The sequence below is a fragment of the Ailuropoda melanoleuca genome, chromosome 1, assembly GCF_002007445.2.
Source record: "Ailuropoda melanoleuca isolate Jingjing chromosome 1, ASM200744v2, whole genome shotgun sequence".
NCBI lineage: Eukaryota > Metazoa > Chordata > Mammalia > Carnivora > Ursidae > Ailuropoda > Ailuropoda melanoleuca.
Window position 1 is genome coordinate 55,237,630 of NC_048218.1, and position 25,448 is coordinate 55,263,077.

Here is a 25,448-nt window from a genome sequence, read left to right on the forward strand (position 1 = left end):
GGGGGGAAAAAAAGCAGGTACGAAGTATTTCGTTCCTCGCCCCCCCTCCCCTTTCTCTGTGGAGATCAGGTTACTTCAAAGATGGCATATTTGGGGATGCTCGTACGTGTATAAACAATCCTCTCATGCCATTCCATCACAAACCATTCCGAGTTTCAGGATGCCTTTTGAAGGTTTTGCTCTTTATAAATAACCAAAAAGAACATTTCCTAGATAGCATTGATTGTTATAAACAGCCTCTCATATGGTCTATTATCCACGATGCCTATTGTGGTCAATGGTTTAGAAACTCTGAGTTAGACATTAATCATCGCCACTGTCACCTTTCTTCACCCTCCCTTTGCTTAGAAAGTTTATGGTTTTGCAGATTGTGTAGCTTTTGTTTGCTCTTAATGCTTGACTTCCACCAGTGAGAGAGATATTTTTAAACCATGTTGGCAGTTGAAACCTAATATGAAATGTTGACCCAACAGGATACTGGCCTTCTTGGGCCTTTCCTGCTAGGATTACACGTCAGGCATTTGGGAATGCCATTCACTGTTACAGGCCTTCCTCACGCCCTGAAACAGGCACCTGAATATTAGACAATGAGATTCATTGTGATAAAAAGGTCAACAGTTGTTTTATTCATTGGCAAGATACTGCATTTAAGATGGCAATTAAAAGTCTAAATGTCAAAGCTTGGAAGGCCTGTGTACCTTTGCTAATCACCCTGAGATACTGTGACATCTCAGTTGTTGAATCTCCTTCAGGGGCAGTGAAGTAGGGTAAAGAATAAAGAATACGAGTAAAGAATGCCACATGCTAGCTCTCTTCTTGAACTTATTTTCAAGGTCATTGAATCAATTAAATGAACTTCGTGTGGCATAATAAGTGTTAATGATTTCTTTGGTTAATATGAATATTCTTGACACTGACTGATGAGTAAGCTTCAATAATTTACTTTTCGAGGTGGCTGTGTTCAATGTCCAATTGTGGAATTGTTTCATGGCTGACTTACTAATGCAAGGAAATTACTTCTTTTTCAAAGAGAGATAAAAATTGATTAATAATGTACCAATACCCCAGCATCCCTTAACTTACAGAAAGGCCAATCTCTACCAGGCAATATTTAAGATAACTAACCTGAAATTGCAGAAAGAAGAGGTGATTTTCAATTCACTATACTGTCTTCTTAAAACAATTGGTGGTCCCATTTCGGGTGTGTTTATGATCCCGAATATTCCTTTGTTCCCTGGGCACCTGTCATCACTCTGTTCAGGGGTGTAAGTATGCCAAGGAACTCAAGTTTTTTTCTGTGAAATGACTTTATGAATGATGACCAGTGTCCTGTTTTGTGTCACAAAAGCCCATTGGCCCAGTTAGTGTCTTAAACATTATATAGGAAGAAGGTCCTGTAGGATAAAGACAGTAAGTAATGTGCGAACACAAGAAGTGAAACATGAATTAACTTCATAGTAAGACATTTTGGGAGTCACCACAGTAATAAGGCCTGTATTGTCCTGATTATTCACTTTCTGGAACATTGCGGTGAGAGGGGCCACGCGTACCGTGCCCTCGCTTTTCCACTGTGTGTTGGAAAGGAGACAAAGAAGCATGAATGTCCATTCGTGCAGATAACCCTAGTGGTGGGACCCAGGAGTATGGCTAGAGATTCGGGAAACCATTGTAGGAGCTGTGTTCACTCGGAGAGGGGAGAGAATATGGAGTTTGGAGTGAAGGTAGCACCATGCCCGAGAGATCCCTGAGGAAGATGTCGAAAGTCCTGTCTAGCTTCTCATCCTTTGCTGTGCCTTTCTCTATGACCTTAGAGAAGTCACTGCAATCTCTATGGACCACAACTTCCTTATCTGTACAAACTTAGTTATTTCAGCTTTAAAAGAATATGAATGGGTGAATTTAAGTTGGTTTGTATGAGCTGGCTTAAGAACCTCGCTGCTGAGGATTTGTGGGAAAATGCAGAGTTGCAACAGACCAATCACAAGGGTGCTTTCGGAATGCAAAGAGGCACTGAGACTGTGGAACATGAGACTTCCTACTGGTTTATAAATTGGGAGATCCTGGAATTGAAGTGTGAATAGCCCTTTTCTGTGTTGCTTAATTGCAGACCCCAGACGGTATAAACGAGGAACAAAGGATTCAGGAGTTGGCAGCAATGGAAGAGACCCGGATAGCAATTCTAAATAACCTCGAGGAACTTGAACAAAAAATCAAAGATATCAATGACCAGATGGATGAATCTTCCAGAGAGGTATAAACCAGCAGTTGACTTTTTACCCCTCTCTTTTCTCACTTTCCTTTTGCTTAAAAATATTACTAACTATTAAGGCATAGGCTTTGAGCAGAATACATAGAAATCAACATGAGTTAATTTTTTTTTTTTCCAGTGGGTCCATGTATGGGTCAAAATACCTTTTTTTTTTTTTTTTAAGTTCTTTTTTTCCCTTTTTTTTTTTAAGTCAGATGAGACAAACATGAAGCCATTTTTGGTGTACTTTGGGTATAACGAATTTTATCTTAACTAGTGTATGCTCTCTGACTTGCTACGGATCTGTCAGCTGAGGTCCCGTATATTTAGGAGTCCAAGTTGAAATCCAACAGACATTTCCTGAGTATGCTTACTATGAGTTGGACATCATGTTGCACTATAGGGGGACTTATATATGAAGCAAACATAGACCTAGCTTTCTAGAGATTTGCAAACCAGAGAGGAGACAGACACATAGTCTATTACTATTATAGGGGAAAGGAGCAATTTTCATACTGTCTCCACGGAGCAAAAAGGAGCAAATGATTCCACCTAGCATGTGTATACTCACAGATGATGCAGATAGCTATAAGTGGAAGGGGACCGCTCACCTGTCATCTTATGCACGGACCCTGGACGTCCCTCCTGCTGGCATTGCAAAGACTACATCACTTGCCTGCTGGGCCGGGTGTAAATTTCACTTCCCAAGCTCTGTGGACAAACAAAGACGGACACAGCTGCTCCCAAGATGGTTTGAGCTTGAGCCTGAATCTGAGCAAATAGGCAAAATATTATTGACAAGTTAGCAGAAAAGGAGTTGAAGTAGAAAAATTAAGATAGGTAGATTTCTTAGTGAATGTATCGTGGGCTGTCCAGCTTCCTTATATAGGACTCACCTGGACTCTCCAGAGTGTTCGCTAGACCTCACAGTCTGGCTGATACCCTAGTACTTTTTGAAATTTGTGGCTGGTAAAAATGCACCTCTAACGTGGGCAGTTGAGACTCTCTCCGAAGGTGAAACACCTCTGAGCATTGTTTTGTGCCCTCAGTTGGATATGGAATGTGCTCTTTTGGACGGAGAACAGAAATCTGAAGCAACTGAACTTATGAAAGAGAAGGAAATTTTGGATCATCTAAATCGAAAAATAGCAGAACTGGAAAAGAACATTGTTGGTGAAAAGACCAAGGTAAAAGAAAAGCATATTTGAATGCAGTTTTTACAAACAATATGGTAGCTCCATTTGGTCGAATTTAAATGTTGTATGAATTCCCACGGTTTGGGATTTGCGTGTCATGTTCCTGGAGACAGTGGTACTAGAGGACAGTCTTAGGTTGAGGTAAGTTCTTCACAAAGAACTGTTGGGGACCGAGCCTTGCATGCTAAGGGAGTAGAGCCCATAGAACTTTTGAGCTGATATTCATGGCAGCTTAACCTACTTGAGATGAGTGAGTTGCTTTTTTCCCAACAGGCTTTCTGCCCTTCTGATTGTTCTGTGTTTTTTAAAGATTGATTTTAGCATAAGAAGTTTATTCTTAACCACTGGCATCGTGCACGGATGACTTAAACATATGCAAATATGGTTGCCTTTTTCTTTTTCATTTTTCTGTTTATTAAAAATTTGAATGGGAACCATTCATCTCACCTGTCCTGCCTTGCCATTGTCTTCAATGCAAGAGCACTGCTCTTTGACAAATGTATTGGAGTTGTCAGGGAATCCTCATACACTGCCAAGTGGAATATATCCATGAAACACAGTTGACACTTACCTTGGAAAAGGTCTCATTCATACATTTCAGGCCACAACCTGAATGTTAGCTGATATCTACTAGGGAAAGTGGGAAAAATTACATGCAGTTTTTAGAATTCGGGGTAGCCGTTGAGTTTTTTGTTTATCTGTTTGTTTATTTCCTCTGGGAAATATTTTCCTTACTCTTCTCCCACATTCTGAGTTAGTTACAGCTAAACTAAACCTAAAATTTAAAAAATGAGATTCCAGTTTCGGAAGGAAAAAGCGAGCACACTTGAACACATTCTTCCTAGCTTACCATCTTCTCCACTAAACTGAGAAAAAGAAAAAAATCAGTTTGAATAAGTTCTAGTGGGTAATATATGGAAAGGATTTCTGCTGAATGTGGCTTCCTTTTTAGGCTCTTCTTTGTTTGAGACCTATAAATAAGGGCATTTGATCTTGGTGCCAGGGAATGAGCTCAAAGTGATATTGTCAGAAATTGATGTCAGACTAACAGCTACACATCAATTTCTTGGTTGCCTGCTTGTCAAGATTAACTACCCAGCTTTTTCACATTAAGTTTAATGTATGTTCCTTCAAGCTCCAGACTTTGAAATAGTAAAGAATCCATTTGGGTAGTTGGTATATTTTTCTTTAAAAGCTCAAAGCCAAGTCAAAGGATCGATTGTCTAGATCTGCAGTAGAGGGCGATTCTGGTTTTCCAAGATTCTGCACCGATACAGCAAGAAACCGTGGGAAGCATTAGATGTCTTTGTCTGAGGTACTTATTAGTATTTATTTTTATGTCCTACTGGAAAACTTGTGGGACAGAGGAATGGGTATCATGTTCTTTACGAGCCTTTCTGCTTTCCTCATCCATGGAGTTATTTATCTTTGTGTAGCCCACACACGGCATGGCCTGCAAATTCTATCAGTCTCCGTCGTTAGCATGAGACACAAAAGCGAAGCAAGTCATGTCAATGCTTAATCCCACCTCCCAGGGAAAGTCGTGTTATATTCTGTGGACCTAAAGGAGAGGTGGAACTCCAGGTACATGGGCAGAAACAAGAAAAGAGGCCACCTCCATCCTTCCTATTATTGTTTTGGTAAGCTTGACAGAGGACGTGCATAGGAGAGGGGACAGTGGGGGCTTGACATATAGGACTGGCTCATGCAGCTGTTATGGGATTTATTGGTCTTAGAAAGTGGGATTATTATCTGTCATCATGGTGTGAAAAATGGCAGAAACTGGCTTTGGGTGAGAGATTCCAGAGAAGGATGAGGGTAGTGGAAACAGACTGGGCTAGATGATGTTATACAGATTTTTGATGACCAAGCTCAAATAGAGACGCAATACTGCTTGGCGGCATTACTGTGTTTTTCAGATAAACTTATACCGTTTCATGACATGGTTGTTTCACACTTTTACTCTCTTCAAACCTCTGGTCCATTTTCCTCCTACTGAAATGACCTCATCACCTACTTCCCTGAGAAATCAGATGTATCCCATCCCTTCACCACTAAGGAGGGTTCTCCCCCTGCAACCCCGCAAAGATAAGTATCATCCCATCCCACCGTCTCCAGGTCAGCTCTTCTGTACCCCACTCGCCCAGCCTTCTCCCTCTTTACTGGACTTTGACTGCCAACATGCCAACACTATTTTTACGTGTTATTATTATTTAAAAACAAACTACCTTCCAGCTATTGCTTTATCTCGTTTCTTTTCATCATAGCCATGCTTTTCAAACAGTGTTCTTCCTACACTATGAGCCCTCTTCCTCAGTTCCTAGTTACCACCCACCCAACAACTCCAGTAGGCTTAGGCCCCCACTTCTCCATCAGATTCTTCCCTGGTAAAACTACGAAAGACCCACTGCTGGTTTTTAGTCCTGTTGTGATCAGACTTCCTAAGCAACATTCAAGACAGGGGACAAAACTTTTTCTTCATACTTGCCCCCCTCCTTGGCCTCTGGGTCCCTCCTCTTCTGGTTTTCCTTCTCTTTCTCTTACTCATTCTCTCTGACTTGTCCAACTGAGTTCCCTTTGCTTGGTTCTCTGCCTCTGTAAAACCAGTTGTTAGAGTGTTTGTCTCTGACCTGAGCCCTCTCCTCTTGTATCCTCGCATTCTCTTACAGCCATGGCTCCCCATGACCTGTAAATGCTGGTGACAGTCGAGTGTATGTCTTTAGCCTACAACACTTTCCCGAACTTCTGACTCATATCCTGTAGCCTACCTGACGTCTGCACTCAACATTTCACAGCTACTGCCTACTCAACTCTCCTAACGAATCCTTGAGCTTCTCCTTCCCCTTGTCTTACACACGCCTCCCACCCGCCAATCCTGTTCTTCCTCCAGTTTTCCCAGGGCAGGAGATGGCATCTCCAGCCACCTCTATGTGCAACTGGCAACCCGGAAGTCGATCTTGACACTTCTTCCTCCCTCCCCCTCGCATGAAGAGCGCTCAAGCACTTCAGCTTCTCTGCATCTCCACTAACAGCATTCTCCTCTAAACCATCAGAATCTCTTCTTTACTTCCATTTCCATTTGCTTCCCTTTATTTCATTCTCTTCACAGCAGCCAGAGCGATTTTTAAAAATATATAAATTAGATCCTATCACTCTGATTTGTGTTCCACCCTATTTTATATAAGTTTTATATATTTATATCGTGGCCCTTCATCACTCCCCCCTCCTTCACCCGATGTGCATGGGGACCTTCTTTCTATTTGTTTAAAGAGCCATCCTCCCCCCACCTCCTGCCAGATCTGTTTCCTTGCAGATCTGTTTCCCGCGCCTGGAATTCCCTTCCCATATTCCATATCTTGTTGGTTCTATCTTTCAGGGCGTAGGTTCATTGTTAGCTTTTCAGAAAAGCCCTTTCAGACCCTTCCAGTTCAGATTATGTTCTCCCTGTTGTTCTTTGAGTCCTTGTACAAATCACATTTCGTACTTCAGATTTGTTTGGGGCTTATTCGATGCGGATTTCCCTCTCTAGCGTGTGAAATAGAGGAAGGCACTGCTATCCACTGTTTACGGGGCTCATAGCACAGGCTAGAGTACCACCCAGTATGCTTCGGGAACACTGTCCTTGAATCTCCTGCTAGCAGCGAGCCCGGCGGGGCCTTAGCAGAAACTCGGAGCCAGACACCTGCTCAAGAGTTACGTGCTGCCAAGTTCAGGCCATCTGGGCTGGTGTGCTTCAGTGCACATGCCAGGGGGCTCGTTGTCACGCTGCCAGCCCAGCCAGAGTGTAAGACAGAAGGAGGAAGCGGCCTTTGCCCTTTTGGATCTCGCTTCCTTTTCCACGCACCTGTTGCTGCTGTCAGATAGAAACTGTGGAATGAGAAAACCAAAACCTGGAAAGATATCCCTGCCGGGCAAGCGCCACTGCAGATGTCGGCAGCACATCCTGTAAGCCCGGCCCTACTTTTTTGGAGACAAGGCTTGGAGCCACAGGAGGAAGGCTTACTAACACTTCAAATTTCAAATACTGGTGTGAAATTATTGACATTGTTTCCTTGGCACTCGAGGCCAGTCTTTGGTACTATTTCTCGTATGTGATTTGGGAACTATCGTTCTATTTTACCTAGTTGGTATAAATTAATATACAGGTCTCACTCCCTTTTCGAAAGTTCACGGTAGGGCACTTAACGTTTACGAAAGACCTCCGTTAGCACCTGTTCTCGCTAACTGCAAGAAATCCGAAGAGGATTTTCGCTTTTATGGAAAAAGGCCGCGAGAAGCGAACCTAGGTCCTGCGCGCGTGTAGAGCTTTCAGCCTTTGTGCCGCCGCGCGCGCGCACTCGCAGCCCCAGCAGCCGGAGTGGCGCCACCCAGCCCCTTCCCTGGGAACTACAGCAGCGTCTCAGCAGCCCCCAGCCAGGCTTCCTTCCAGTGTCTGTGAGCATCTGCTTTATCTCCATTTACTTGGTGCATCGGTTAGATGAGCAAGATGTGTCCTAAGGTATCAGAAAAGCCTAAGAGAGGTGATTCTGGGGGTCTGAGAAGGCTTAACAATTTTACCATATAAATTAATGGTAATTGCTCCTTCACTTTACACCATTCGGCTTCGGCCAGGCTTCATAGGAGCGCTCCATCTTCAGACACAGGAGGGAACCTGTATGATATAGATGACTACTACTTATTATATGTTACCATCTAAAATATAAAAAGCATAAAACGTAGACAACATATAAAATATAGACAATATAAAATATAGACAATACATTCAATTATATATTTATTGAACGTTTTTGCAACGGCTCCCTGAGCTGATTTTCTCTGCCCTTATGGGTTCCACAGTCAAAAGCATCAAGAAGCCCATTTCCTTGTGGCTCTGAGCTAAATGCTTAGACAGTAGCCACATCACAAATAGAGTCTCTGTGAACGTGGGTAAACCCTGAACAAATGTAAGGATCTGACTCGAACCTAAATCCAGGGAGGATATTTATTTGATGAGGCAGTAAGCAAAGAGGCCATGTGTTTTCCTGGGGTGAGTAAAAGGAGAGAGAATTGTTAACCTCTGCCCTAGTGATTCAGTTTAATGAGCTTGGCGACAGAGCAAAGAAGCCACCAGAACCATGAAGCTCGGGGCTGCCAAAGGCCTGGTTGTGGACTTGGCTTCCCTTCTTGCCGCTCCCCTACCCCATGGTGAAGCCCAGCTGGGGCCGCTGCTGAGCAGGTGTGCACACCTGCCTTTGTTTATCTAGCTTTTCCTTCTGTCTTTGCCTTGTTCTGACCACAGTAAGAATTCCAAACTAAAAATAGTTTCACAATTTCCTCTACTTTATTATAGACGAATTTCAATTTCCTCTATGATGATGATCTTTGCCTCATCTCTGCTTCTTTGGCATACAAAAGTCAATAGTCCTGAAATAGTACTGAAATTCAGTAAAATGGTTAAGGAAGGGCTCCACGTCCCTAGTCTTGTCGCAGTCATTCCGTTACCCAGATGCTCATCATAAAGCCCAACCACGCTTTATTTTAGGATCTGTCCTCACACAGATAGATTATGGTATTTTGTTGCCATCCTGGCCTGTACTTGTTTATAACTAAACAGGCTTAAAGGTGTGAACCGAAGCTTAAATTACACTGTATGCCGTATAACTTGTGCCACAGGGAAACCGTACGTTATTTGACTAATTTTCCTACAAGAAGTATGTATCATTGTATCTAAAATGGTTAAATTTTATTCCCCGTTATTATCTTGCCAAAGTACCTGTTACTTCCTCTCCATCCTTCCTTCGGAGCCAGGGGAAGACAGAGAGCCTGGCCCAGAATTCCTCAGCCAAGTGTTAATGCTTCTGGAGTGCGGAGCGTTTGCCAAGTCACAGTCAGTGTTCAGAAGGGACCCAGCCCTTCCCGTGCCTCTTTCTTACATTTCAAAGTTAGTTAGAGGAAGTGGAAGAATGGCGTGGGATTTGGGGATTCAGTCACCAGGATTCCAGATCAGCGTTCTTTTTTCTGGTGGTTGTTTGATTATAGAAATCCCGAGTGTTCTGATTGTCCAGTTTTTTTCTACACTAAACATCTATCAATTGTGTAATTAAAATGTCAAAGCTAAAGGGGAAAAAAATCCTAAGAAAGAAGCATAAGGATGAGCCTCCGTAGAGGCAGGCAGAGAATGCGTTCTCAGCTTGCTGGCCTTTGTTCACACAGGTCCATAATCTTTTCTCTGCAATTCTAAAATCTGATGGTTTTTTTGGTGGGGGAGGTGAGGGAACCGTTTGTAAGATTAGCACCAAAACTTCGTTGGTTTTGGTTTACAACTGATATTCACACTTGTGTAAATATTCATAAGTAGCTGCAGAAATAGAAACGTGTTTGATTGTAGGTACTGGCCCAGACCTTACTGGAAATGCCTTTTAATAGATGCTATATGAACTGCGACACCTCTATAAAATTCAGAATATTCTGAGATCTGGAACACATCTGGCCTTAAGAATTTCAGATAAGTGATTTTGGACCTAAAACAATTGCCTCATCTGTGAACCCATAAGGTTGCCTGCCTCCCAAGCCATAGGGTTTAGGAACTGGAAGGAAAGGTATTCTCAGGGTCTATGGAAAGGACTTTGGATCGACTTCCATTAGAAATGATGGCCTAGGGGTGCCTGGGTGGCACAGCAGCTAAGCGTCTGCCTTCGGCTCAGGGCGTGATCCCGGCATTATGGGATCGAGCCCCACATCAGGCTCCTCCACTATGAGCCTGCTTCTTCCTCTCCCACTCCCCCTGCTTGTGTTCCCTCTTTCGCTGGCTATCTCTATCTCTGTCAAATAAATAAATAAAATCTTTAAAAAAAAAAAAAAGAAATGATGGCCTAGATACTATGAATTTAAACATATCACTGCATCAACTCCAAACCTGACCCAGTCCCAGTGTTTCATGAAACACACCCGAGTACTTAGTATGTGCTGGGTTCTGTGCTGAACAGGTTGGAAATTATAAAGATGGGCCTTAAGTTTTAAGAGAATCTTTATTAAGCTAATAGAGTTGCCAGATTTAGCAAATAAATAAATAAATAAGAAAGTAAATAAATCCTCCATACATCCCATCCTCAATATCCCGCACATATTTATATATATAGGATGCCCAGGTACATCTGAATTTCAGATAAGCAGAGAATAAATTTTGGTATAGTTATACCCTAGGCATTATTTGGGACATACTTACAGTAAAAGATCATTTGTCATTCATCTGAAATTCAGATTTAACTGAGCGTCCTCTATTTTATCTGGCAGCCCCACAAACTAATAGAGTAAGCATCTTTTCAGAGTAACCTTGAATCATCTGCTTACCAAACATTACTTGGATGTGGTAAAATTATGTCTTCACTGGGATTCAGGAATTTTCTGTGTAATATTGAAATTCAAATTGGGCCAGCAGGTTAAATTTCAGTTCCTTCCTTCAAGAATGTAACTCAAAAGAGAGAAACTTATGTTATTGTCTTCTAGCCACATTTCCAGCGAGATAAGTGGTCCCATGATGAGCTTTAGATTATTAAGTTCATTACGATTATTGGTAATTCTTGCATACAGGTTCAAGTTATTTAGGGTAAACTCATCCACATTCCTGATCATTTGTGTGACTAGAAGAGAGTCATTTTGAACTTGAAATGCATCATTCCTCTCTGAACATGCACTGGATATTGGAATCTCAGTACATTTTTTGTTTGGTTTACTTGAGGCGTTTAATCTGAATGTAAAATATTGTACAATTGGGGTGTCACTTGTAAAAGGGCCTTTTATACCATGAAGTGAAGGCACTAAGCCAGATGTTTGAAGAACATCTTTGGTGCCTTGCGTATTAATGTCCCGTGTCTTCATTTAAAAAATCAAATTGTTGGTAATTGCCTTTGCCTCTCACACCATCCTGGGTGGCTCATTCAGGGGTTCCCAACCTTGCTGCGTATGAGAAAACACGGAGGGATTTTTAAAAGGCTAGGGCCTTTTGTTCCTGAATGTCTGACTGTGTGGAAACTTGGAAAATAGTATATTTAAAAGATCACCCAGTTTTTCTAACTTGCTGTCAGGGCTAAGAACCACAGAGCTAACTGGACTGTACTTCGTGAGGACAGTGATCAGTCTCCCTCTTTTCTTTCTTTCTTTCTTTCTTTTTTTTTTTTAAGATTTTATTTATTTATTAGAGAGAGAGTGTGTGTGTGCACAGCAGAGGGAGAGGGAGAAGCAGGCTCTCCACTAAGCAGGGAGCCTGATGCAGGGGTTCGATCCCGGGACCTGGGATCATGACCTAAGCCGAAGGCAGACACTTAACTGACAGCCACCGAGGCCTTCCAGGCTCCCTCTTTTTTCTACTTATTGTCCCTTTATACATATTTACTGAGTGGATGAATAAACAATTCACCATGGAAGTGAATAGATGCCTGATTTTATATACTGATTTCTGCTTTAATTTGCTGTCAGTAATGTTCCTTTGTCATATATACTTTGTAGGAACATCAATCTTAAACATAAAAAAAGGGCAGAATCTGGCAATGCATTTGTGACCCAGTTGGCTTTTGCCAGTACGTAACAACAAAGCAATGCAAGAGCGCTGCTAACAGGAACAGCCGTGTCCCTAGTGAAGTCATTCTGTGCTGGGTTTTAGAAATGGCCCCTGGTGCATCTGGATTTTCCTGGAGTGTTCCAATTCCTTGTCATCTTATTTTTTCAATAAACTGAAATCTGTTCAATTTATTGGAAATTTATTAAATTTACTCACTAAAATTTAATAAATGCATTGAAAATTTAATTTAAATTGTATTTAATTTAAAATTCATTACAATTCACTTAAATGCACTCGTTTCTTGAAAATAGATTTATGAGTCCTTAAAAAAAAAGTTATGCTCTCTGCCAATTTGGTGTTTAGAAAATATTGCTGTGCCTACAGTAGTTAGAAGAGGTGAGTTTACCAGTTTAAATCCGGGGGAGGGAAATAACAGCCAGTTTTCATATTTTGCATGTCAAAAGCAAGAATCCCTGAACCCTGAAATGCCATCTAATTTGTCCATATACTTGTCTTTGCTGAAGAAGGTGATATTTTCAGCCCTACTTCACTAGTTGCCTAGAGCTAATTTTCCTTTGAAAACTTTCTGGGCAATAAATAGAAAGTAGGAATGTTAATTTCTTTCTGGCTTGAGATGGCCAACTTTTGGCTGGCACGGGAGTGACATCACCACTCTGGTCCTCCGTGATGGATGGCCAGGCCCACCTGCCACTAGTCCTTTCATCCTTGCCCTTTACTTCCTTTGCCCTCACTTTGGCCCTACTAAGCTTTTGCTCTGAGACTCAAGTCGTGCTCACAGCATTACCGGTAAACCAGAGAAGCTGCAGAAGGTGCCAGTGGTGCCTGCTGGCATAGTTCTTCTCACTGCCCCCTGGTATGGAATTGCAAAACATTTTGAGCACCTCAGAAGGAAGGCACTATGTAAACATGAGGTACTTTTAATTAGCTATTAGTTATCTGTGCTTATTAGTAGTAATACAAAATGGGGAGCATCATAGGAATAGTTTGGTTATTTCTTCAGATTTGAGACCTGTGTTTCAGGCCAGTGCCTTTCCATATAATCATATATTGTATCAATGTTTTCTGTCAAATGTAACTTTAAATTTTACAGTTTTGCACATTGGTATTTAAGGGCATTGGATAGTTCTCTTTTCTTTCTTTCTTTTTCTTTCTTTCTTTTTTTTTTTTTTTTACTTTCTTCTTGGAACGAGAATTGCTGCAAAATCCAGTGATACAGTATCTAGAAATAGAACTCTTTTTGAATAAAATTCTTTTGCTGTGTAAATAGGGCAATCTTTGATTCACGCACAGAAGAAATAACACCTTTTCTTATCCAAAGGACGACTGGGGTTCTGTGTTGCTGGCTGTCTTAAATGGAAAAAAGGATCCTTTCTGAAACTAAAGGCTGAATCTGTCTGGTCCTTGTATATTCAGCTTTTCTGTGAATGAACACGTGATGACCCTTCCCTCCGTGGACCAGGCCATTGCCCCTCTCCACCTCCTGCGTGTGGGTCTGCCCAGGCGCACACTTGCCAGAAAAGACGGAGGACACTTTCTGGATAGTCTGCAAAAGTTTCAGTTGCAGAAACATTTTTGTTTTTAGTTTTATTTTTTTTAAAAGATTTTATTTATTCATTTGAGAGAGACAGAGAGAGAGAGCACAAGCAGAGGGGAGAGGCAGAGGGGAGGAGCAGAGGGGAGAGGCAGAGGGAGAAGCAAGCAGACTCCCCACTGAGCAGGCAGCCCGAGGACTCAGGGGCTCAGGACTCGATCCCAGGTCCTGGAGATCATGACCCAAGCTGAAGGCTTAACCATCTGAGCCACCCAGGCACCCCTGCAGAAACATTTTTAGATCAGTATATGAAGTAGGATTCTCAGTTTTATGGCTTCCAGATTTAATCATTTTGAGAGGGAAAAAATGCACATCTAAACCTAAATACATATTTCTAAAATGCCCTTGACATTTGAAAATTTTCTGCCAAAAATGGACACCTAAGTGAACTGGTATTTATGTCCTATAGTTTTCAATTTAAGCCATAGCCTCTTTTATAAAGAATGTAAAGATATGGTTACACGGGACATCATGGCCGTTTGGTTGAAGAAATTATAGTAAGTATAATTTTATAGGACTGTTTGAGAGCTACATCCTTTTAAAAAACCCTTCTCTGATCAAGCTTAGAAGCCAGTTTTATTGCTACCTGCACTAGAGTGAATGAGGCAAGGAGAGTGAGGTCACGGTCATCGTGCTTACTCAGGGTCAAATCGTGGTAATGCCTCATGAAGCGCTTCTTTTTCCTTTTTTTTAAGATTTTATTTATTCATTTGCGAGAGCGTAAGAGAGAGAATGAGCAGGGAGAGTGGCAGAGGGAGGGGGAGAAGCAGGCTCCCCGTTGAGCAGGGAGCCCGACCCCAGGACCCTGGGATCATGGCCTGAGCTGAAGGCAGCCGCTTAACCGGCTGAGCCCCCCAGGCGCCCCTCCTGAAGAGCTTCTGTGTAGACTGACAGAGTTCCGCCAGGGGAGAATCGGGTCTAAAATTTACTTCAAGGCTTCAGAGCATCATAAAGGGCACACAGGTTGGGAAGACAAGCACTAAACAGGTTGAAGTATTGTTTCTCCATTTAAAAGGTGACATGTAAGGCCGGGTAATTACTGTATTACGGGATTTGCCTGGTAGACCCTGGAGATGTCCAGGGTCCCTTTGGAGTGTGTGACTGGGGAAGGATTTAGTGTTATCTCCTCCTTTCTCTTCTATTTTCTGAGACCTGGGTGTTCTCCTTTCCTTTTTTCCACAGTCCATGTTTCATGTATTTTTTATGTCAGTCAACGTAGAGAAGTCTTCATCTCCACAGTAAATGTCACCTGTTGGTGTATCCAAACTGCGTGATATGCCTCCCCTCGCTGCTTTGTCAGGCTTGCCTTCTTCCCTGCTCTCTCAGCCTTGGAATCAGATTTTCTAATTGCTTAAGCTTTGAAGTTTGCCAAACAGCTAGACCTATTTCAGGTGACCAGGGTGTTGACTAGTATACCTGGCATGCTTCTGGTCTGAGAACAAAATTACAATAATTTCCAAAGCTTGCTGAACAAATGCCTTGAGCAAATTGGACCAAGACTGTATTTGAGGTAAATGCCGGCTTTCCCTCTATCTGGTTCTCCGCCAAGGGACTCTTTGCAAGGCTGTCTCATAAATTTGGTTGACCTTTCTTTTGTCCTTTGTTGACCGTTGACCAGCTTCTTCTGCTTTATAACATGGTGGCAGGAGGGAAGGAAGGGAGGAAGGGAAGAAGGGAGGAAGGAGGGATGGGGGTCATTGCCAGTACTTAGGGAAGTGGCCCGTGCTTTGAGAATGCGGAAATGGAGCCCCCTTGTTTTTACTTACACTTACACTCCCTTATTTAGTCACTAACAAGGTGTGTTTCTACATGCATAGGATATCGTGTGTGTGTGTGTGTGTGTGTGTGTGTGTGTGTGTGTTATCCTTGGGAAATGTTCACTAACGCCTGCTTCGGGTGTGAAGGTAATTTCTATTCTTCTATTTTCTGATTTCTGAACTTCAGGAGAAGGTAAAGCTTGATGCTGAAAGGGAAAAACTAGAGAGGCTTCAGGAGATTTACTCCGAGCAGAAGACCCAGCTGGACAATTGTCCTGAGTCCATGAGGGAACAATTACAACAACAACTGAAGAGGGTCAGTAGCAAACAGGAATGCACCAGTTGTTTTTTGTTTTTCGGTGTTTTTTCAATGAAGTTCCACTTACCTATGACTTCCTACTTCACACAGTATAAATTTACATAAGTTCTGGTCATTAGATACTTTTTAAATAGAAGTATGCATGCTGACAGTATATATTATTTCATGCTGATCAGTTAAACAATTCCTTGTTAGAATCCTTCACTAATTTATAATGTGAAAAACCAGTTCTGGAGTCGTTCTTTGTAACAAAAGAGAGGCGTTCTTTGTGACATACAGCTGACACCAAGATTGTAGCATTTAAATCAACTGACATCTTTCCCTGCATTCTCTGCTGTATCATGAGTACTGTTTGCCCTTGGATTTTTTTTTTCCCCTCAGCCTGATTTTATACTTGGGCCCAAAAATTATCCTATTCTCTGATTTGCTTCCCATCATCCCTCACTGTGTTTCTTTTTCTTTCTGCCTCTTGGTCACATTGAACTCATTAGCACAGCTACAGCAAACACCAAGACCCAAGGTGCAGGGCAATGCCTTCCACAGCTTCTCAGACGAGCTTCGTCATTTGTTAAAGCTTAGTGCCGCGTGGACTTTGTGGTGTGTTTTATCGGGTTATTCTCTGATCGTTGAAGTTGGCTGTGCTTAACACGGCCATGCTGGTCATCTGCTGAAATGAGGATTCGAGATGGAGAGTTTCACAAACACTGGCAAGACCACTTAATATTTCAGAGCCTCTTAACGACTGGGTTGTTTGCTCTGAACAGCAACCCAAATAAACCGTGACCCTGGGGAACAGTCTTGGATCTCTAAAAGAGTCATGTCATAGTAATTTGTGCTAAGTGACTAACAACTCATGATTCCATGTGACTAGAAAAGAAGGTTCGCTTCATTCATGTGATTCTGCAGGACCTTCTTGGGAGTAGGCAAGTTGAAACACCAGCTAAGGTAGCCCCACCCTTGGAAGTGTTTAAGATGGCCTCTAATACAAAAACATGTGACACCTTACAGTAGCATTCGGTTATGAAAAATTACATTTAAAACTTTTCAGTGTATTACAGAGGTTGAAAGCATCTTAATAAATAGGACCAAAGGCAGACAGGTTAACTGGCAGCATAACGATTTTAATATTTTAACAAATAGTAACTTTCTTACTATGTCCCAACAATGCTTCTTCCTCTTTACTCCTTTTATTGTATACAGCTGAATTTGCTGTAAGAAGAGAAAACTTCCTGTCCCTCAGTGTCATAATTCTCTGGAAATCTTGTGATGAAAATGATTGGGAAAACAATGGTATTTGTAAAATTATTTTCATTTGTAATTTGTGTTTTTGCCAGTTCATCAAAGAGATTGGGAGACTGCCTTTTAATTCTGTTTGCTGGTTCTCAACTTCTCCTCGTTACTAAAGATTTTACACAGTGGTCACGGTACTTTATCTAGAGTCAGCAGCAACTTATGCATTTTGTTCTTCTGTGCCTCTAGTTATCCAGTTGTTGCTTGGACTCTTTATAAACACTGCTGCAAATAAAAATTGGTAGATTCTATTGATGACGGAGACTCAGATTGATATAAACAATGATTGCTTAATCCAGCCTCAGTGGGATCTCTAAATGTATGTAGGTTGTAAGGATGTCCAAAAGGAGGACAGGAAATGATGCAGACAGCCTCTTCCACTATTTCAAGGCAAAGACCCTTTTCCTCTTCCTCTCCAAGCAGAGCGTAAAATTCTTATCGTAAATCCCTTTCCTTGGAAGAGATAACTGGCTTGTAGCTTCTGTTCACCTGTATTAAGAGGTCCCCTAATTTTACAGGGATGACAACCAGAGTAACTCCACCAATCCCACGGCTTAATCAGTAAGAAGTTCACTTATTTCATGAGAAGTCCATTCATAGTAGGAACTTCTGTGTTACCACAGCTCATTTCCCTTCAGACTTCAAACATTTCAGGATACCACTTCATTACAAAGCTTTCCCAAAGGCATTTAAACTAGATGCAATAAAGGTGATTTTATTACCACAAACTTCATTAGGTGACAAGTCATACAAAATAAAAAATAAATGAACAGGAAGAACACCATTTTCTTAAACTGTGTGTTATCCCAAGTACTGAAGCTAAAGTTATGGAATGTTTTTTTGCGCACAACACTATGCATTTATGACCAGGCTTCTTACTTCTAATTCCCTGCTTTGGAGTCAGAATACAGCTTTCATCTGAGTAGTTGTTTACAGTTGATGTGGGCTCACCAGTCGAATTGGTCCCTGGGATGCAAGTATTGTGGAAAATAAAACAGAAGCTAAGTGAGTCTTTTGTTTGCCAGGAGAAGTTCCACTAGTAAATGGAGGAGACACCTGGCTAGAACAGTTTTCTTGTGCTTTTGATAATTTACTCACTGAATGGTTGATTTTAGTCTCTTGATTTAATATATAGATAATATATATATACTATATATAATAACATATTCGGTGATATCAACAATTAGGAGAACTTTTTTCTCACTAGTTCTACAGTTTATCCTTTAATTTTGGATAAGTCCTGCAACTTCTGTGGGTCTCAGTGTCTTCATGTATGAAATGAGATATATGAGATATGAGATATGCACTAATGATTTCCATTGCCTTTTTCCAAATTCCAAAACTGTGCAGTTAAAGTGTTAGACTATAGGACATAAGATGGAGAAACGCGAACAAACCCTGAGCCCCACTTCAATTTGTTTTCAAAGTTGGCCTTGAGCTGTCATGAGACTATTCCTGTCATTTGTACCACATCTATTCTCTTCTTCCGTCCCTCTGCTAAGCAAAAAACCCAGAGAGGACTGCATGTAAACTTCTGCCATATAAATTCTCAAACAGTTACTGGAAAAAAGAAAGCATAGCATTGAATTTTCTTGAGCACAACTGTTTTACGTCCTTCGACGCCTGGCCTTTGAGCTTGCCAACCGGTAGAGATTTGCAATGTTCCTTTTAGCGAGTGAAGCTTAGTTAAAATTTTCATTCAACTAGTCATGCCCTTGACTTTGAGCTTCCTGTATATATTACTGTGTGCTCAATTAAATGACTCCTGCCCCCAGATTCCATCCCCTGAATTCTTACTCTTATCTAAAATCTTTGCAAAGCTTTTTTCCCCTCCCCAGTTGTTTTTCTTTCACAGTGCAAGTTTATATACACACATTCTAATTGTTTGGACAACTTGATCAGATGATTATACCAGCAGAAATGAGTGCTAAGCTTAGCTTTAATTTTCAACTTTCCTACCCAGCGTGTTATTATTTTCATGCCACAGTTTAAATATTTACTACAAACAAATTAGCGGCTCTGTAACCTTCATGCGGTTAAGATAACACATGTTGCCTCTTAACCAGTTGTAGAGTAAGTGACTGACTAGCATAGTGGACATATTGTGAGAAATATACCCACTTTCGGTAAAAATGACTTATAAACTGAAAAAAAAAAAAGGTTTTATGAAATTATTTCTCTCAATAATCTTTAGCCACAAACCAAGCTTATTGAAAGACCTTAAAAACTTGAGTGTGAATGACCACGTGAGTAAATAGATCCACGCTGTATTATTTCAAGACTGCAGGTATTTTGTTTCAAAACACAGTACTTGAGTTATCTCTTAATTACTTCAGTAGTAACTAGATTTGGGCCAAATTCATTCATTCCTTTAGAAGTTATAAGCATAAAATATCCGATAAACTTGAAATGTCCACCAAAAACTCGAAACCAAGACCACTTTCTGTTTGGCCCATTAAACTGTAAAAAAAAAAAAAAAAAAAAAAAATGNAAAAAAATGTGAAGAAGTGCTGACTATGTTTTTCAAATTGTTTTTCTTGCTCTTAAGCTTTCAGAATCCGCTGTGTTGACATAATAATCTTGTTGCTGTAGTGCTGCTGGTAATTACATGGTCACTAATCGTCCTTCTGTGAATCATCCCCAGAATAAAATTCATTCCAGAAGACAGGAATGTATTATTCCCTTTGATTAAAAGGCCTCATTTATCACTCACATAAAAACCAAAAGAGGGGGTGGTATGTTTAAAAACTGATATAAATCTAATTTATCCTATTTATTTATCCAACTCTTTCTGATGTTTTGAGTGAGGAAAAAAAAAAAGAACATGTCCTGGCTATTTTGCCTATGTAGAGTTATAAACCATATAGCCCAGCCGCTGTTTCATTTTGGCCATATTCGTAAATAATCATTTACCAATTACATATGTTTTTTAAAGCTTCTATACCTACCGCATTTATGGTTTTGTCAAAGGCTCCAAAATTAAGGAAGTGGTTTTTTTTTTAATGTAAATTAAAGAATCATTTATACAACGTACGCTAGTCTCTGCACAGATATAGATTCACTTCTGTTTCAGACATTTCCTAGGTTAGGAAATGCCTAGACCATCTGATTTTTATGATTTCTGATCTTTCTTAAATGGGATTATTCCCAGAGGAGTAGTGCTTAACCATCGGAGACCCTCTTCGTGCCTGATGAACGCTGTGCTTCCACCCTTCCAGTAAAAATCTTTGTAAACAGTGTGAAGGGATTCACCGAAGCCTAGTTTAAGAATACCAACCACTAAATGTTCTCGATGACTTCTCCTTTCGAAAAAATTATTGGAGCGTGCATGCCTATATATATCATATAGGTCTAATCTGTATGTGTGCCCAATTGTGAGTCTTTTTTTATAGTCAGTAACTTTGGAATCTTGAATTTGGTCTCTATACTAAAATCTCATTTCATCTGAAAATTTTGGAAAATGGGAGTTTTCTCAAGAGACCCTGTCACACCTTGGTCAGCAGATAATGTTTAGTTATTGACTGAATTCTTTTTATACTTCAGGGTCCATTTTAAAATCACCTAGTAGATTTAAAGCAAGAATTCCTACATCCCCAGAACAGTCTCAAACTGGTAGTCCAACCGATGCTTCTCTCCCCACCCCACCCCCAGTTCCTTTCAGTTCCGTTCTCATGGTCCCTGCTCCGGGATTTAACTCCAGAGAGAGGATTACCGTGTTCCAACGCTGCTCAGCTCAGTAATTAGAAAGATAGTTTGGACTGTTTGCTTTTAATATTTTTTTTCTTCATGTTAAGAAGGCTGCAGCCATTCTGGTATGTCTTGTTTTCATTCCCTTTTCTCCAAAGGATGCCGACCTGTTGGATGTGGAGAGCAAACACTTTGAAGACCTGGAATTCCAGCAGCTTGAGCGTGAGAGCCGTCTGGATGAGGAAAAGGAGAACCTGACCCAACAGCTCCTTCGTGAAGTAGCTGAATATCAGCGGAACATTGTGACTCGAAAGGTACTTTTGCCAGGTGTCGTTCAGTGTAAAAAATCCACATTCGCCTCTCGCTCTGTGACAGGAATAATCATTCATTCATGTGGCTCTCTGTCTACCTGTCTTTATATCCGAATATCTCTGTGTTTCAGCACATGTCACATGTGACAGATTATGGAGACTGCCATCTACATACCAAACAGTGCTCTGAGCTGGATACACTGAGATGTGTTACAGTTGTCAATACTTGATGCCGTAGATGCCGTTGGTGAATAATATCTGATTTTTTTCATTTATGTGAAAACCAAGAAACCAAGGGACAGAAAAATCAGACATTCAGATGTTTGTTTTAAATTACTTGCTTTTGCAATCATAGTAAATAGATAGAGAGTGATTCTGTGAACAAAGTCTACTTTGGCAATTTTGGTTTCCACTGCTCATAGTTCTTGAAGTTGGCTGATAGCTTATTACCATTAGAAATAGCCCCACCAAATGCCATGTGCATTGCTGGCTCCGCCCACCTCCTGCGCCCAGATGTCCCAACCCAGAATTCAGCTTTTGTTCCACTTAGAATCACATCCCAGTGTTCTATACTAACCCAATAAAATTGAGGGGAAGGGAGATGAAGAAGGTGACTTCTTAAGCTCTCAGCTTAAGTAAGAACTTCCATTGTTATTTTTCCCATGAGGCTTCTCCCGAGATGATTCATTTACAGTCTAAAACAAGATTTCCTGTTAACTTCTGCATTCTTCGAATAGATTTTAAATCACGTGGACTGTATTGGCCTTAGGTAGAGAAAAGCCTTCAGCTTGGCAGGTCAAAGAGACTACCTCACAGTCTCTAGATAATAATCACTGCCTACCACCAACGAAAATGTGGTCATTGCTGATCCAGTTGTAAAGACTTTTCCCTTTTCCAGGACATACTGGTAAATCATTGACTGTCTAACATGTGTCTGTATGTGATCATCTTTTTCCTCCAGGAAAAAATTTCTGCATTGAAAAAGCAAGCGAGTCACATTGTCCAGCAGGCTCAGAGAGAACAAGATCATTTTGTGAAAGAAAAGAATAATTTAATAATGATGCTGCAAAGAGTAAGTATTTCCTTTTGAGCATTGGTTGCAATAAAACTCAGGTTCCAGCTTGGGAAAGGTTGCTTCTTTCATTTTAATAATGAATACGGCATTATAATTTAAAGAAGGCTTTTTAAAATACATTTTAATTAATCCTCCACATTAATAAGCTGATGCTCTGTGAACAATTAACTCTAATTCAGAAAATCAGCAAGGACATTTTCCTCAAGCTTTTTCCATGCTATGAAAATTCAAACTATGAACATTTCCTGATTTTCTTCTTTTGAAAGAACAGATTTTTTCGCCAAATAGGTAGAACATATTCTGTTTTTTTTGCTATCCAACATTTTGGATCAGCTGCGGTGGTGTCGAACTCCAATTTTTTGCCTGTGGGTCCTCCTGGCAATTGCCACATTGGGTTTAGTTTGGCTTCATTGGCCAAAGGGACTTCCTCACCAAAGGAGCTGTGGTCCCATCTGCCCAGCGCCTAATGTGGCTGCACATAAAGGGTTCCCTTTGCCCAAACTGCAGCCTAATTTTCTGACATAGTCTAAGATCTAAGACACCAGAAGTTAAAGTTGATGGGGCTAGTCTAAGCACAGAGCCTTGTATGCAGGCCACTTCCTAGGATGTGACAGTGGGGATCCTGAAAATGTGAGATGGACCCAGAATGGGGTACAGGAGAAAGAATGAGGGACTAAAGGATGAAGCTAGACCATGTTCCGCCCCCCCAGAAGACATGTAGCTAGAATATTCTCAGCTTAGCCACTTAGCTATTTTTAGGTTGAGAGGGGAGAAAACTGGTCCTTCACTTAGAATTATGAGTCCACTCAAGGTACGCCTATGTAGCCCACACAGATCCCTGATAGCTCCCTGCCTCTGGCTTCTTTGGCACCTAGAAATCTCAGAATGGATTTATATTTTCCATCCCTGTCTCCTGCTCTGGGGATGCACTCTGGTTCCATTACCCTCCGCACCACCCTTTGCACATGATATTCAAAGGCACAGCTTAAATCAGATAGTGTAATATGTAGGATTTAAGTAATTTCTGGAGTTTCAGCAAAAAAGGGAGGAAAATCTCTTAGTGATAGATTTTTTAGAATGGGTGATCACCATCATACAAATACCACTTCCTCATTAGAATATGTAAAATATAATTCTATTCTAAAAATTGTGGTCTATAAGTATAAAGATTTGTATTTCCCAAATTGATCTCTAGATATATCTTAGTCTCAGTAAAAATCCCAACAGACTTTTTTGTAGAAATTGACAAGTTGATGCTAAAATTTATAGTTAATCTGCATTATTCATGGAGTCTGTATTTGTGAATTTGCCTGCTCACTAAAATTTACCTGCAGCCCGCAGATCAATACTTGTTATTCAGTTCACTGATGGACATGGGCAGAGCGGTAAAAATTTTGAGTCCCTCAACATACGCATTCCCGGGTGAGGTTGAACAAAGCAGCGCTCTACCTGCCTATTTCAACTCTCATAGAGTAAATAAGTGTCCCTTTTGTGGGCTATTGAGTGCTATGTTTTCACATTGTTTGTGCTTTTTTTGGTGATTTTGCTGATTAAAATGCCTCCCCTGCATATTGCTAACATACTGTCTAGTGTTCCTAAGGGCGGGAAGGTTGCAATGTGCCTCATGGAGAAAATGCATGTGTTAAATAAGTTTCATCCAGACATAAATTACTGTGCTTTTAGCTGTGAGTTCAGTGTTTATGAATCAACAATATATATCAAATAAGATGTCTTAAACAGAAGCACACATAAAGCAAAGTTATGGATTGATCAGTTGATGGAATATTTTTTGACCAGAAGCCCACAGTAACCCACCCCTGTAATTCCTGTAGGAACAATGGTTCAGTATTTAACTAACTCAGTGTTCACGGCAATGCTACAGGATGTAAGAATTACAAGTAATGAGAATCAATTCTGTATGAAAATGCCAAGGGCATAGAATAGCCAAAATAACTATGAACACGAACCAAGTTGGAGGATTTATACTATTTGATTTCAAGGTTGCCTCTAAAGCTGCAGTATTTAAAATGGTAGGTATGGTGCTGACATACAGCAAAACGTATAGATCAATGGAACTGAACAGAAAGTCCAGAAATAGACCCACAGAGGTACCGTTTCTTGATTTTTTTGACAAAGGGCTCCAAGATAATCCGGTAGGAAAAAGAAAGTCTTTCCAACAAATGGTGCTGCATCAATTGGGTAAACATGGAAACGAATTCTAATGCATCTGTCCTCACACCACACATATAAATTAATTCAAGGCAGATTGTAAACTGCAACATAAAAGTTAAAGTGATAAAGTTTCTAGAAGAAAATGTAGGACTGCGAGGGCACTTCCCTGGCCTTGGGGTGAACAAAGGTTTCTTAAAGAGGAGATGACAAAGGACTTCTATGCAGAATATATTAAAAACTCCAACAGTTCAATAATAATCAATAAACACTCAATAAATAATTTTTTTTAAAAAAACAGTCCAAAGAACTGAATGTAAACACTTCACAAAAGATGATATATGAAGAGTCAATAAGTTACATGATAAAATACTCAACATCATTAGTCACTAGGGAAATCCAAAATTGACCAGGCTTAATAGATTTTGTGTTCCTTCAGGAAAAGGAAAATCTTTGTAATTTGGAAAAGAAATACTCCAGCCTCTCTGGGGGGAAAGGGTTTCCTGTCAACCCCAGTACTCTAAAAGAGGTAAGCTATGATTTTCTATGTCCACTTATATCACCTTAGAAATCAAGAGATGTGCCTCCGTTTTATATGATTAGCTAAATAGGAAAACATTAACTTGAGTGACTTAGAAAGCATTCCGTGCTTTGATGGTTTTCCTGCCTTTTATTTATGCTTTGAGGATTTCACGAATTATCTTTGCATTTAATGAAGATGCACTGTGTGTGCGTGCGTGTGTGTGCGTGCGTGCGTGTGCGTGCGTGCGTGTGTGTGTGTGCAGACTATGCTTGACCGTGACATTGTGGGTTAACTTGGGGTTTCAAACAAATTAGGGTCCAAACCAAGATTAGTCTTGAATTCTCTTTCTCTCTTCAATTTCCTTTTTCAGTTCCTCCTCTTTCTTACTTTACTTCTCTTTCTCCTAAGTCTAATAGCAAATGAAAATGCCTCTGCACATTTGATAAGATAGTCTGGTTCCTTTCTTTTTTCTGTCTCTCCCCCCCCCCAGTGTTGTTTCTGCTGTTTCCCTCCCTGAATTAGAAAGTCCCATTTCCATTAAGCTATACACACTCTTTATTCCAGACATCCTTCTTTCTGAAACTACCTTGTCATGGAGCTACCCTGCTACAGTGGAAGAATATTTTAACTCCAATTTGGAAAGTCATAACCCTGACTGAGAAAGGGTTTTTGTGTATAGTTGACACACAATGTTACGTTAGTTCCCAGTGTACAATGTAGTGATT

At 40.7% G+C, this 25,448-nt stretch overlaps 1 protein-coding gene across 13 annotated transcripts in view; it reads left to right on the plus strand.

Annotated features, from left to right (window-relative positions):
* The window catches only part of PHLDB2 (pleckstrin homology like domain family B member 2), a 103,279-nt gene that overhangs the window by 43,245 nt on the left and 34,586 nt on the right, over positions 1-25,448 (plus strand). For 11 of the 13 annotated variants that reach the window (XM_034658175.1, XM_034658170.1, XM_034658178.1 and 8 more), the window contains exons 4-9: positions 2,108-2,251; positions 3,298-3,435; positions 15,537-15,665; positions 20,804-20,959; positions 21,918-22,028; positions 24,640-24,729. In XM_034658175.1, coding sequence (XP_034514066.1) covers positions 2,108-2,251; positions 3,298-3,435; positions 15,537-15,665; positions 20,804-20,959; positions 21,918-22,028; positions 24,640-24,729 — 768 coding nt within the window. The remainder of the gene's footprint in view (positions 1-2,107; positions 2,252-3,297; positions 3,436-15,536; positions 15,666-20,803; positions 20,960-21,917; positions 22,029-24,639; positions 24,730-25,448) is intronic. The other 2 variants (XM_034658184.1, XM_011222497.3) reach the window with 1 other exon arrangement.